Here is a 15,143-nt window from a genome sequence, read left to right as displayed (position 1 = left end):
CTTATGGAAGGTGTGCATCATGATTCCTCTGTTAGTGGCAGGGCCCTGAGTGAAGAAATCACCGCATTTCTTCAGCAGTGCAGATTTGTTTGCCACAACTGACAGTCCTTCAGTAGGAAGGTCACATAATAATACAAATCATCAAAAACAAATTATCAGGCTAGGTTTTATCTGCCTGGTTTGTAGGGCAGTAGGTAGCATATGTGAAGACCACAAAAGAATATGACCACAAACTGGATTCCTGCAACTAAGGGACATCAGCTGTGCTGGAGATAACCATAAAGGGCACAAAAACTCTCCAACCCTAGCAGCCACAACTGTTTGGTTAAAGAGATATTTGTCTATCATTGTACCATCTAAATCTACATGTTAAAGGCTACATTCAGTCATAGAACCATAGAAGGGACCTCCAAACTCAACCAGTCCAAGTCCCCTGCATTCAGCAAGGACATCCTCCACTAGATCAGGCTGCCCAGAGCCCTGTCAAGCCTGACCTTGAATATTTCCAAGAATGGGGCCGCAACTGTCTCCCTGGGCAACCTGTTTCAGTGTTCCATCATCCTTATGGTGCAGAACTTGTTCCTAACATCCAATCTCAATGTGCTTTGCTCTAGTTTCAAGCCATTGCTCTCATCCTGTCCCTGCAGGCCTTTGCAAACAGTCCCTCTGCAGCCTTCTTTAGCCCCTTTCAGGTACTGGAGGGCTGCTGTTAGATCTCCCTGGAGTCTTCTCCAGCCTGAACAAGGAGGAGCTCCAGAGGGAAGGTCAAATAGAAGTTTCAGAGAAAGGTAGTACTATGTAACAAAACACCTTTAATACCACAAGCAATCTAATAAGAAGAAGGTTGTTTTGGTGGTGTGAATGTTGAAAGAAGTAAGGGATGGGGATGGTAGTTTTTGTTGTCCCCATCAGTGTGCTGGTTGTGGATATGGTTGTTATGTCAAAAGCCAGTTTCACTGAAGTGGTTGAGTTGATAAGTTGCATGCCATGAATAGGTCACTGTTCCTTTAAGAGCTGTCAGAAAAAGTTCAGTACTTATCTGTGCAACTGTCCCTTGAAAAATTTAAGGTTCCCTTGTGTCCAGTGTGATGACAGTAAATCCTTCCAGTGTGGCCTCCTAGCAGAAGAAAAATCCAATTGTAAAAACAGTCAAAAGGCAAATCATCATTCAGAGTTTCTCCCAAGTAAAAAGTCTTTCCAGGTGCTAATGTTTCTTTTCCTAACTGGTAGAAATGGGAAAGCTGCTTCAAAGCAGTGTGGCTGTATCCAAGGTAGCAGCTTTTCTGGTATGCATCAGATTCTGTTGCTACCCAAGCAAAGCTTTGCTGGTTCAGATTGAAAATGCATTAACTGTGGCCAAGTGCAGTGCTAATGGTGCATGCTGTACTCTAATGGAGCCCAAAGTTTGGATGTGGAGTAAAATTGGAGTTGCAGAAGAATGGAAAAGTGTTTATTATTTATGTATTTATCCTCTAGAACCATCCATCTGGTAGGGCTCATTTATGCAGAAAGACAGCACATCTTCAAAGAGCAGAGACCAGAGATCTGCAGGATAAGGAACTATTGCACTCCAATACAGACAGGCTTTCTGCACAGACATTGCACTGCTCACACATTCAGAGCCTGTCCATTATTCATTGCTTAACTTCTCCCACAAAGCCTAAAAGGAAGTTAGAATTGACATTTCCTTTTGGTTTTCTCTCCTGCAGTTTAAGCAATTGTAAGATACATCACTTAACTAGATAAGTTACTTAACTGGATATGTCATTTAACTAGATCCACTGATTGTCCCAAACTTCTATATGCAGAGTTTCTAACTTGTAAAAACTGAGATTTGTAAACCAGAAGGTCGTAGGGAAGCATCTTTTTGACAATGAGAGAGCTGCAAGCAAATAATCCTAAAATCATAGAATGCACTGTGCTGGAATGGACCTTTGAAGCTGCTCTAGACCAACTCCTCTACATTCATCAGGGACATCCCCAGCTAGATCAGGTTTCTCACAGCCCCATCATGCCTGACCTTGAATGTCTTCAGGGATGGGGCCTCCACCACCTCCCTGGGCAACCTGCTCCAGTTAATGTAGAAATCTTCCATTAATTCCTTACATGACTTAACACATCTGAACCCCTCTTGTTTAGTTATGGGTTCTGCCCTTTACTTTTGGCACATAGGCTGCTCTCTCTGGAAGTGTCCCTGTGCTTCCGGTTCTAGCACTGAATTGTGTGAGCATGAATGATTTTTGTCTGAAAACGTCCCTTAATTTCTACCTTCCAGGAATATGTAACTCTTGTTTCTAGGGGCAGGCCAATAAACAATAACCAAGTCCCAGGATGAGATCTTACAAACCAAAGAGTCCTGCAAGAACTGGAGATACAGAACAGTGCTTATTACTTTAATCAGCTTCTCTATCAGCCAAACAGAAAGTGGCTCAGATTACACTGGCCTCTTGAACAGACTTCAGGAGTCATCTTGGGAGCTACAGATGCAATCTCTTTTACTTGGCAAATGTGTTGGTAAAAAAATAATAGCAAAATCAATTAACAGACACATAGATAAATTGTGCCTGCTGGGGGAGCATTAGTGCAGTCTTCTAGGTGGAAATTGTGACTCAAAACTTATATATCTGAAGGCATCAGCAAGCATGTGGGCAAGGGGTACAACTGGATTTTAACTGAGTTCTTCACTGAGCCTTTCAGGTATTGAGTTCTCATGGGGTAAGGAGGTGCTCTTGTGGCTAAACAGTTTAAAATAGGGGGGACAAAAAAGAGGAGTTAATGGTTGCTTTTCACACTGCCGGGAGATAAGCATCACACTTCACCCAGGGTTATGTGTTGAGACTGATGTGATTCAGCAGCTTCTTAATGAGGATTCTTCTGCACTGTAAAACACAGTCAGAATTTTCAGATAAATCGTTAGCTGTGCATTTTAGTCGCTCAGAGGTTGTGATTTTTAGCCACATCACATCTTGATAATTAAAACAATTAGAACAGCATTTAATAATGCTCCATGTTGTTAACTAATTACCAGAAGTATTGTCTCATATTCTTCCTAATGAGACCATAATCAGATCCTACATTAATGATGTATTTTTTTGGCTTCCCAAGTGGTTCTTTCATTTCAAGAGTTTAAGAATTTAGTTTTGGGAGGTCATAAATATAGGAGAAAATGTATCCTGGTTATAAAGCTTTCAGGATGCTTCACTTTCCCAGTTTGCATCTTTGGAATCTCTTTTTTCAAATAGCATTGTGCTTCCTGTATAGTTATCATGTGGATTTTGTTCTTTGTTTCAAGTAAGCATAGAGTCACAGAGTGCCCTAGGTTGGAAGGGACCTCAGAGCTCATCTGTTCCAACATCCCTTCCATGGGAAGAGATACCTTTCAGTTAGACTCTGCTGCTCAAGATCTCACCCAATCTGGTCTTGAACACCTCCAGGAAGGAGGCAATCACAGCCTCCCTGGGCAGCCTATTCCAGAGTCTCACCACCCTCACACTAAAGAACTTCCTCCTCAGCTCCAGTCTAACCCTGCTCTGCCTCAGCTTCAAACCATTCCTCCTTGTCCCATCTCTAGACACCTCAGGAAAAGTTCCTCTGCAGCCTTTCTGTAGGATCCCTTTAGCTATTGGAAGGCAGCTCTAAGGTTGCCCCAAAGTCTGAACACCTCTAGCTCCCTCATCCTGTCCTAATATAGCAGAGGTGCTCCAGCCCTTGCATCATCTTTGTGGCCTCCTCTGGGCTTACTCCACCAGCTCTGTGTCCTTCCCATGCTGCAAACTCCAGAACTGGAGGCAGTATTCTACTGAAGAGGTATTTCACAAAAGCAGTGTGTACAGGCAGCAGTCAGTACTTAGATACCTATCTGTGATTTTGCTGCTTGACACTAATTCTGCTTTGCTTAGCTGTCTTTGAGTGTTGTTCATCTTGCTGTGCTGAAGAAAGCACTGCTTTTAGGAAATAAGATGGTTTAATAAATTAGCAGTGAGATGGGCAGTGGAATTATTTCCATTGTAGCTTCTGCACTCCCCATTGGTGATTTGATTGTTACTTGAGTCCCTCTAAGTAATTCAGGATCCTGACAATTCCATTCTTTGTTTTTAATGGAGCTTTTACTGCAGGAGGTGTATCATAAATATGCTGTGTTATTCTGTATCAGATCTGTGTACTTCCTGGAGTGAAGGTTATGTGGTTGGGATGAGAGAAAATCCTCCCTAACTGCCACGTGTCGGTAACCTGCCTCTTTATCACTGGAGATTTTATATCGATGCTTTGGAAATAATTACATTTAGATATTGAATCTTTAAACCAATGCATTTAATGTTGAAAGCACACATTCCATTTCTGTCTTTTCAGGATCCTTGTTGTAGTCCTGCAGGAGAAAATTGCCGCCTTTGACAGCTGCACCTTCACCAAAAAATTCTTCGTCACAAGTACGTATGATGAGAATTGGCCTCAGTCTGATTGCTTTGGTGGGGAGCAGTGGTGTGGAACAGATTTCTTTTGGTGTTGTTTTCTACTTTTATTTCCAAATCCTCAAAGCAGATCTCCATGACTTCATTTGGAACTTCATTTGGAGCTTCATTTAGGACTCTTCAGCCTGGAGAAGAGAAGGCTTCGAGGACACCTTGTAGTAGCTTTCCAGTATCTGAAGGGGGCTACAGGAAGGCTACTAGGGAGAGACTAGTTACAAGGTCTTGTAATGACAGGACACGGGGTAATGGGTTTAAACTGGCAGAGGGGAGATGTAAGCTAGATGTTAGGAAGAAGCTCTTTCCAGTGAGGGTGGTGAGACACTGGCACAGGTTGCTGCCTATGGTGGGAGGATGGAACTAGATGATGTTTAAGGTCCCTTCCAACCTAAACCATTCTCTGATTCAGGAAATCTCTTGCTTCAAAGAAACCCCAAATGCTACTCTGTGAATCTTTGTCTCCTTTGCATATTTATTATTGCTGTAACTAACTTTTCTCTGCTGCGAAGAGCACTTTCACTGGCATCCAGCTTCAAAATTCTTAGGTTCATATTGCACAAAAGCATGCAAAAGCTTCAGGTTTTGGAGTTTCAGATTGTGTACAGCAGCAGCAGCTTGAAATCACATTAAGAGTGATCTGGCTGCTTTTCATTTTTTGTTATCTCTTAAGTTGAAGTACATTGGTTAGTTTGGTTTGGGTTTTTTTTAGTATATATCTTTACTTTAGAAGGCCACAAAGCTTAAGCAGCTTAGTAAAGTGTTGTAGTAGATGAGCTATAGGCAGGTATTTACCTGCAGGTCCTTTCTCACCTTGAGCATGACTGGGATATGACAGTGATTGTGCCCCTGTGCTAAGCACAGGTAAGGATGCACCTCAAATACTAAGTTCACTTTTGGCTCCCTCCAAGAAATGACATTGAGGGGCTGGAGCAGGTCCAGAGAAGGGCAACAAAGCTGGTGGAGGATCATGAGGAACAGCTGAGGAAACTTAGATTCTTCAGTCTGAGGAAGAGGAGGCTGAGGGGGTGACAACTTTGCATTCTGCAACTCCCTGAAAGAATGTTAGAGTGAGGCAGAGCTTGGTCTCTTCTCCCTAGTATCAGGTGATAGAGTAAGAGGCAATAGCCTGAAAAATTGTGCTGGGGGTGGGGAAAGGTTAGGTTGGCTATTAGGAAAAAAATTCTTTGCTGCAAAAGTGGTCAGGGGTTGGAACAGGCTGCCCAGGGAGGTGACAGAGTACCCATGCCTGGAGGTGTTCAAGAAACCTGTGGCCATGGTACTGTGGGACATGGTTTAGTGGTCATGGTGGGGTTGGGTTGAAGGCTGGACTCAGTGATCTTAGAGGTCTTTCCCAACCAAACTAATTCTACAGTTCAGGGAACTGTTTACTCAGGCTTCCCTTGTCCTTCTGTAGTCCTTTCAGTAGGAGGCAGTGGATTGTCATGGGTGAGATGCTCTCTAAAAGCTGTTCCTCCAATTAAATGTCCCTTTGCTGCCTCAGCATCTGTCCCACAGTAACTGATATATTAGTAGGAAAAAGAGAATGCTTTCTACTGCTTGTGCTCTGCTCTGTCACAGGGTGTGAGTAGGATTAGGAAGCCATTTACCTGCTTCCAAGCCTGTGCCTGTTGTAATACTAAACACCAAGAAAGTACTGACCAGGAAAAAAGTTGTTGTCAAGTAGTTAATGACTTGGGCTTCTGTCTGGCAATTAGAATGGCCTCTTCAAGTCTGAAGATTACTGTGAGATCATTGTTTATTTGGAAGAGTCAGGGTTTTGTTGTTGGGGAGTCTGAAATTTTCTGGATGTGTTTTTGTCATGAGGGGAAAAAGTTCTAAATGATTTCTTGATATCTTTGTATTGTGAAGAAAAATCTGTTCAGGAAAAGCTGCTGCTTCTGATAGTTTGAAGTAAAGCAGCTTCATGCAGTAATATTCAAGTTGCCAATAGGTGTCAGTTTCCTCCTATACATGGATTTAAGATGCTGGGAATCTGGGTTCAGTGAAGACGGCCAAGTGAAAAAGGACTCGTTTGTGTTCTATTCCTTGCTCCTTTTGATTTCACAGAAGAGAATTAGGGTCCAAGCCTTATTTTGTTTTAGATCAAAAGAGGAAAAAAGTATAAATCAATCCATTAAGTGTGTGTTTTGGCAATTGCCTGTGCTTTTCTGTCTGCAGGGGTCTTGTTTGTTTCTTTTTCCCTTCTCTTAAAAAAAAAAAACAAACTGTAATTTAACAGTGCAGTGTATTTGCAGTATCCTGTTCCTAAAGACAAATTCTGATTAGCATTGTGTTGTTGTGGAGCAGCCATGGAACTTAAAGAGGATAAAAGAAAGCTTTTTGAAGATGTTTACCAGTTAATTTGAAAATCCAAGCTCCTATTCACAGTCTGTTTCTCCAGAGAAACTCAAAGGCATTCTCAAACTTTGTTCTGATTCTGGGCTTCCAAAGCTCAGTTAAAGACCTCTCCTTGTTTTGTCCCAGGCATTCTGGAAAGCTGCAAGACCCAGCACCACAGTCCCCTCCCTGTCACCTCCCCAGCTTGCCTGTGGGCAGTGGTGGCTGTGACTGGGCACAAAGATTTGTTTTTTTCTCTATATGAATGTGTTTCTTGGACCTGTGCTGGTGAATAGTTGTCCTGAGGATTCTGAAGCTTAATTGTTTCACTTAATGGCTTATACTATCAAGAGGGTGTTATGCTCTAGCATGTTGAGGCTGCAGCAAAGCTTTTGTTTAGGCTTTCAGACTTCATATGTGCTGAAATCTCGCCAACTGAAGAGTATATCTTTAAAGGCTTAAGTTACTCTGACGTGTCTGAAATGTGATGGAAATGAGCTACCTAGTTAGCTGCAAAGATTTTTGGTAGCCAGCCAACTGGCCAGCTCTGGACTCTTGCTGTGCTATTTTTGTGTTTGAATTTAGAAAAGGGCAGTGCCAGTTTAAATTGGAAAAGTAGAAATCCCTGAAATGGAAGCTCAGCACAAGGTCTTCTAGGCCTTGTTGGTTCCCAGCTCTGCAGGTGTCCCATCTGGACCTGTCTTCAGCTGGACAGTGGCAATATGGATGTCACTGGCTGTCTAGAGGAGTTTTCATCCTGGAGATTCACAGCTGAGTTATCTAACTGCTCTTGGACAGAAGCAATGGCATGAAAGGTCAAAAAATATTAACTGAGGATCACTAACTCTGTGAAGATATTTTTGTTGCTGTGTATAAAGGAAAAAGTCTTTTTTTCAAGCAGATTTGGTGGTGGTGATGTGGAAATCACATCTTCCATCTGTATCAACTGAGTGGCATGGGTGCCCCAGAACCTCACTGAGACAGCTGAAAAGGCAGGCAGAAGCACTTGGCCATTTGCTTGATTATTTATACATAGAGACTAAATACAGAGTGCACAATTAAAGCCAGTGTGAGGAATTCTGAAGTTCAGTGTTCCTCAGAAATGCTAATGCAGCTGGGTTGCACATGAGCAGTATTTGTCTTTCTGTTTTTCTTTCTGTGGTTGAATGTATCCCTGTAATAAATATACCATAAAATATTCAGGATGTAGAACATGGTCAGGTTCATGCTGCTGTTGGAATGCTTAACTGCATTCCCTGATCTTTCTTGAACAAATTTGACATAGTACTAATCTGTTGGTTTGGTTTGTTGTGTTTTCTCTTTTTTTTCCCCCTCTGCTTGTGATCAGATGGGAATGTGCTGATGTGACTTGAATGGCAGAATGCCAGCAGATTTTATTTGTGCCTCTTGTAACAAAATCTTGGTGTACAGGTGCTCCAGCCTTGGTGTCTGAATTTAAGACAGGTGCTTAAACCTGAAGGGAAAACCTAGTGTAGCTATTGAAGAAAATGCACCAGGATATACTGTGATCTACCCTGTGTGATGCTGAGGGGCTTGAGCAGGGCCAGAGAAGGGCAACAAAGCTGGGGAAGGGTCTGGAGAACAGGGCTGGGAAGGAGCAGCTGAGGGAGCTGGGGGTGTTCAGTCTGGAGAAGAGAAGGCTGAGAGGAGACCTCACTGATCTCTACAACTCCCTGAAGGAGGTTGGAGTGAGGTAGGGGTTGGTCTCTTCTTCCTAGTGTCAGGTGATAGAATGAGAAGAAATGGCCTGAATTTTGCACAAGGGGAGGTTTAGGTTGGAGGTTAGGAACAATTTCTTTGCTGCAAGAGTAGTCAGGGATTGAAACAGTCTGCCTAGGGAGGTGGCAGAGTCCCCATGCATGGAGATGTTCAAGAAACTTGTGGCTGTGGCACTTGGGGGACACGATTTAATGGTTGTGACTGGTGTTAAGTTGAGGATTGGACAGGATGATCTTAGAGGGCTTTTCCAACCAAAATGATACTATGATTCTTAGTTTTGAAGGCCTGCTAAGGAAAGTCACAGCATCAGTCTGCAAAGAGCTTGTGGCAATGACTCTCACACAATGCTCAGAGCCAGCTCCATGTTATTAAGAAAGGATTTGGCTCAAGAGCGAGATGAAGCCAGGCAGTGATTTTGCATCCTGATTTAAGTGCTCATGTGGCCAAACTAAGAAAACAGTGAAATAATTCATCTGATGCTTATAATAAGAATATGTTTTCTGTGGCAGTTTTACACGTCAAGGTGTGGATTTATGGCAGGTTTTTAAATAGTGAAGAGTTTTGTTATAGTTAAGATTTCCTTCAGAGCCTTTTTCTGAATACTGAAGGAGCAAAACCAAAAGTGATGGACCAGCCTTTTTTCCTCCCTCCCCCCTGCATTGCTCTAAACAGTAGATGCAGAAAAGCTGAATTTCATTGATTTCTATTACATCAGTGCTCCTTCAACCCTTCTCCAGAAATGCTTACTTAGTGGAACATTGATGATTATGAATATGGCCTGATGGATACTTTCTTCTCTGTAAAGAAAATCCTTCCCCACCCCTGGGCCCTGAGTAAAGATTATCACAGATAGCATCATGCATGTGGCATCATCTTTGTGTCCGATAACGAGTGCCTGCTCAGTTTCTCTGGCCCTTCCACTCCTCGTATTGATATATTCTCCATCCATTATTCTCCAGGGATGGAGACAGTTATTGCAGCCATTAGCTGGCACCACATTTCTGTTGATGCTGCACAGCTCGAACCTTAAGAGGTAATTTTCCAGATTTTAGTCAGAGTACTTTATTGTATAAAAAGTCTCAAAAGACTCTCTGGACCACGAGCCAAAAATTATTCAGGATCTGTTAAATGCACCCCACCTTCAGCTCTCTAAATAAATCAAGGGAAAAAAACCCAAGCCAAACAGTGTTTGACACTCTGATCTGCAATGTGGATGTGGTATTCCTATTTTCAGTGACATTCACATGCAAGATATATCAGAGTGGGTTCAGTTTGTCCCAGATCTGATCTGGAAAACATCTTGGCTTTTTGGTGGTAAGCTCTGGTAGAATTCCTTTTTGCCCTGATCAGCACACAGGGAGCAGTTTGATCTCTTTGCTTTGAAGTAAAAAACCTGGATGTCTTCTGAAAAGGTTTAATGCCTCAAGAGTCACAAGCAGAACTTCTGGAAGAACGTCCATTTGCCTTCTCAGCTGTGATCAGTGAGTGGCACCTATCCTGGACATCCCACACGGGGTAATGATTGATAGGATTCCTCTGTCCACATAGGGAGTCTCCTCAGTTTAGATTGAAAGCCCTTCAGGCAGGTGGGAAACGAGCTCCTGATTCACAGTGTTTTCTTGATCAGTGGAGAGAAGCCAAGTATGTTCTGTGAATTGTGTAAAAGCAGGTTTCATACACACATTTTAGCTACACAGGTATGAACACCCACTCCTCCCTGTGATTTGTAACTGCCTTCCCTGAGCAGTGCTGGTTTGTTCCTGCTTTTACTTTTTCAGTGTTATTTTTAAGAGTGGTTTTCCCCTGAGTATGAAAATGAATGTATCACTACTGCAGGATGATGGTGAAATACTTTTGGAAGAGGCCTTTAGGCAACATGATTGATTTGTGGGAACAAATTTCTTCCCTGCTTACAGAGTGTTTTGCTGGATTGCAGGGAAGTGTAAATACAACAGAAGAGATTGTGTCTGGGGAGAAAGCAGCGATTGGTACCCAAGATGTGTGTGTATCGTATCTCCTGGGTGTGACAGTTTAAAATATTCTATCTACAACAGGAAGTGCTGTTTGTTTCTAAGTTGTTTTTATCTAAAGCACCCAAATCCTTAACGTGAAAGGCCAAAACAAAGGCATCTTACTCACATTGTCCTGCACAGAAACAACAACCTCTGCAGGACCATCATTATCACTGTCCAGCTCTCTGAACAGAAGAAGAAAGTAAACCTGAGATTAAAACAGTTTGTCCTGGAATTAGCCAGATTTGGCTAAATTAAAGAACCAAGCCTCATGAACATCAAAAGTCACATATATATATTTTAGTTACAGTTCTGAGACCTGCAGAATAACAGTAAAATGCTTAAAGCAGCCATGGTAGAATTGAGAAGGAAAGGTCTGTGTAGAGATAGCAGTAATAATAATAACAATAGCAGTAATAGTAGTGAAGGTGATAATAAAAACATTTAAAAAAAAAAAATCTGTGGTGCTACTCAGATTTAATTAATTCCCAGATTTAATTAATTCCCAGATTTAATTCATTCCCAGATTTAATTCATTCCCAGATTTAATTCTTTCAGTCTTCGCTGGAGGTGTTTAAAGTCAGGTCTTTAACAACCTGGTCTAGTGGAAGGTGTCTCTGCCCATGGCTGAGGGTTTGGAACTGGATGACCTTTAAGCTCCTTTCCAACCCAAATCATTCTGTGATTCCATGATGCAGGACAGCACAGAATGTGATTCACTGCAGGGCTGGGTCTGTTGATACCCTGCTATGTATTATGAATATTGCCCTGCAAAGGCAGGTGCTGACAGTAGGAATATTACATTTGTGGCTTTGTTTTTTCACTTCACTTCTAGAGGGGCTATATTTTAGTGTTTTAATAGTGATGCTGCCACCCAAGTTTAAAAAAGGCCCTGGAAGGCAAGGATGATTTCACAGGAGGGTGCATCCTGCTGGTTTGCTCTTTTGCTCAGTTTTTATGGGTGATACTTAAACAGAAGGAAGTACAAGAACAATAGAAGAGCTTTGGAAAGTATGTGACAGTGTGAGAGTAATAACATTTACATAGAGCCTTTCATCTAGAAGGAACCCAGAGGAATTTATAAACAATATTACTTTATACAGTTTATAAACAAACAAATTCATTTTGCATGGTGATGCTAAGAAAAAACCCAACCAACCCAAACCAAACAAAACCTTAGATAAAACAACGTATGATTTGTTTTCCTTGGAGTCCACAATCATCTTGCAACAACACTATCACTCTACCCCGTCTTTATTGTATATGTCTTCTTATTCTTGCTGTTTTCTGGCTTCTTTGGGCTGCAGGACATGGAATCTAGTTTTGTCATTCATAAGACCTAGAAAAAAAATACTAATTATGCATAAATTCCAGCCAGTGACTGAAAAGTAGCCTTACTGCAGTGTGTTACTGTGGCTGTCTATTTAAAAATACATAGGACCACTGCTTGGCAGTTTGGTTTTTCCAAGTGGTACCTGGCAGATAAATGGTTAAAGGCAAATAGTTTCAGTAGAAAAGAGTTACAAACACTTTGAAATTTGCTCAGAAAACTGTGTTGGAAAACACTCTGCACTTAAGATATGGCATAGCTTTTGTGAACCTCTCCACACACCGCAACAGAAAAATATTTGCTTAGCCAGAAATCTGCTTTCTCAGGAAGCTTTCACTTTGTTTTGCCTTAGGAGGTCATTTAAGCCTTGAAGATCTTTGCCTTGACCAATATTCCTTACATTTGCTGACCGCATCCCATCCCAATGTCATATTCATCATATCCACATGTAATTTCTTCCATGGGATGGGATTAGAGACACAATCCTAAGAAGACTTTATAATAACACAGCCTATACCCAAGTGCAGTTACTTCAAATACAACTGGACAACACTGTTGTGCATCCCTTGTGGACAGGACACGTGGTGTGGAATGTGTTATAGCTGCTGTACATCAGAGTACGTGCAGCAGCTGTGCCTCGTGAATGAGGTCACAGATGCAGAGCGGATCTTGAGTCACAGAGTGGTTTAGGCTGGAAGGGACCTCAAAGATCATCCACATTCAACCCCCTACCATAGGCAGGGACACCTCCCACTAGAACAGGTCACTCAAGGCCTCATTCAGTCTAGCCTTGAACACCTCCAGGGAGTGAGTATCCATAGCCTCCCTGGGCAACCTGTGCCAGTGTCTCACCTCTCTCACTGTGAAGAACTTCTTCCTAACATCTGGTTTACATCTCCCTTCTTCCAGTTTAAACCCATTGCTCCTCATCCTGTCATTACAGGACCTTGTAAATAGTTCCTCCACAGCTTTCCTGTAGACCCCTTCAGATACTGGAGGGCTACTACAAGGTGTCCAACACCCCTGCCATAGGAAGGGACACTTTCCACTAGCCTAGGTTGCTCAAAATCCCACACAACCTGATCTTGTTAGATGCAAATAACCAGCTGGGATTGTCAGTCAGAGTTAGAAAAAATGATTTGTTAGTAGAGTGTTGCAGGTACTGACTGGATTTGTAGCAGTATGCACAGCTCTGGTTTTGAAGAACTGAGCTATTGAAAACTTTGATGACTGTTGACTTTCAGTTGCCTGTACACAGATTGTGTGCTTGGATGGATATTGGCACTACCTGCAGTGTCGAGCCCCCATCTCTCAATCAAAATACTACCACAGGTCAATCTTCAGCATTTCAATCTAACTGTCATTAGCATTAGGATTACAAAAGTCCACAAGGGGCTTTGGGGTTTCCATATGTATTCATATATGTGTACATATTTGTTTCTAACCTTTTTTTTTCCTCATGAAATAAACTTCAGAGCTTGATGAAGAGCTGCCCCAGTAGCTCAAGTGACCCAAAGGTTTGGATAGTGGTATCTTTTGTGATTTATTTGCTTTATCTCTGTTATAGCTGACATGGCTTTTAATAGCCCTGTTCCTCCCAACAGTGTTTTCCCAACATGCTGTTTGTTTAAAAGCTAAGTGGGAGGGGAGGAATGTATTGCTTTCCTCTTCTTGGCTGCGGGCTGTGTATTCACACTGACATTACTGAAGCTGGAGGATGAACCTTTTCAAAACAATTGAGGCAAGGACTGGAGTCTTACTTTTCTGTAAGAACATGAACCACTGGAAGGATCCAGAGTGTGAATTTCCAGAGATGAGGAGAAGAGGCAGTTTGGTTTAGTATAGACACATGGATATGAACCTCCAAAGGGTGGTAGTGATTTTCATAGAAGTAATTGAAAAATGCTGTAAAATAAACATGGTTGCTCTTGTCTCACTCACTGCACAAACATTTGTGCAGCTCTTTGGAGTACTTCAACTTTGAGGATTCCTCTGTTCTCACTAAAACCAAATGTATGAAGTCAGCACAGCAACGAGTAAGCTGTAACCATCTTTGAATTCATGGAATCACAACTCTGTGCTTATTTCAGGTCCTAATTTGCTAACTCAGCTGTTAAAGAAGAACAGGAAGAATCTAAGAAGTTGTGATGCTAAAGAATTTCTCTTTTGATGCAGGGAACACCTTGCATCTTGGAAACAGGAAAACTAAGGCGCAGAATATGAGTGGCCAGGGTACTGTTATCTGAGTCCCTGCTTGGAGGGAGCCTGGAGCTCATTTTTTACTCATCAGCGTTGCTTAGATCAGCACCAGTTGGAGGTCTTGGATGTAGGAAGTAAAGTTAGCAGACAAATTTGCACTTAAATTCTGGCTTTTCCTTCTTCACTGCTTTGAAGCTGCATTTTCTCTGTGTACCGTTCTAAAGCACAGGGAGAGAAAGTAACAGGGATCTAAAAAAAAATAAATCTTGACTAGTTGTCACCTGGGGTTTTGTGGCTGATAGTCCCAGTAAAGCTGATTCTAAGATCAGATGTTTTTCAGTACTTGCTTGATTTGCTGTGCTTTTTGGAAGGACTTTCCCCGAGTGCTCTTTTCTTGGATGACCTCTTCATGCTGTCATTAAAACTTGGAAACTTTGCTCTCCTTGACAGTTAGCTTTGTGCTCTCATTATGTTCATTCCTATTGTAAACATGCAAAAAAAATGCTGCTGTTGTTGCTTAGAATGGATTTTTTTTTCCTCATTTGTTTTGAAGTTTAATAGAAATAGAAGTTAATCTTTAAGAGAGTTAGGCTGTTAACGATTGGGTGGCTGAGCTGGATGGGTCACGCTGTGTCTGTCTTTTCATTTGCCTAGTAGATGATGTTCTGCTGACTCCAGCTGGTTTTTTGGAAAGCAGAAAAACAATTTGCTTTTCCTTCCATAAAGTATAACCCTTTGTTTATCCTTGTGCTGCTGCATATTTCCAAAATGCAGACACTTGCAAAGAAAAGAAAGGGAGGAAATAGCTCTTTTTTTTTCCTCTCCCCCCCCTTTTTTTTCTTCTCTACACTGTTTTTCGTATTGGAGAAGAGAGTTTAGTACCCAGTTGAATTGTTGACCTCTGTGGAGGTTATTCTTAGAACTGCCTGGTTTGTGTGTGGGGCTTGTGTCTAAGGCCAGTTCACTAAATAAACCACTTACAGTGCATTTGGTGATGATAGTTGCAGTTTTGCTGTGAGATAATTTGACACTTCTGATTTGATTTAATCTTTGACTGGC

At 41.9% G+C, this 15,143-nt stretch overlaps 1 protein-coding gene across 15 annotated transcripts in view; it reads left to right on the top strand.

Annotated features, from left to right (window-relative positions):
* The window catches only part of BCAS3 (BCAS3 microtubule associated cell migration factor), a 413,259-nt gene that overhangs the window by 48,504 nt on the left and 349,612 nt on the right, over positions 1–15,143 (top strand). For all 15 annotated transcript variants that reach the window (XM_064166577.1, XM_064166584.1, XM_064166578.1 and 12 more), the window contains exon 9: positions 4,351–4,427. In XM_064166577.1, the coding sequence (XP_064022647.1) occupies positions 4,351–4,427 (77 nt within the window). The remainder of the gene's footprint in view (positions 1–4,350; positions 4,428–15,143) is intronic.

Source organism: Pogoniulus pusillus, chromosome 27, assembly GCF_015220805.1.
Source record: "Pogoniulus pusillus isolate bPogPus1 chromosome 27, bPogPus1.pri, whole genome shotgun sequence".
Lineage (NCBI taxonomy): Eukaryota > Metazoa > Chordata > Aves > Piciformes > Lybiidae > Pogoniulus > Pogoniulus pusillus.
This window is presented reverse-complemented; position numbering and strand designations above follow the sequence as displayed.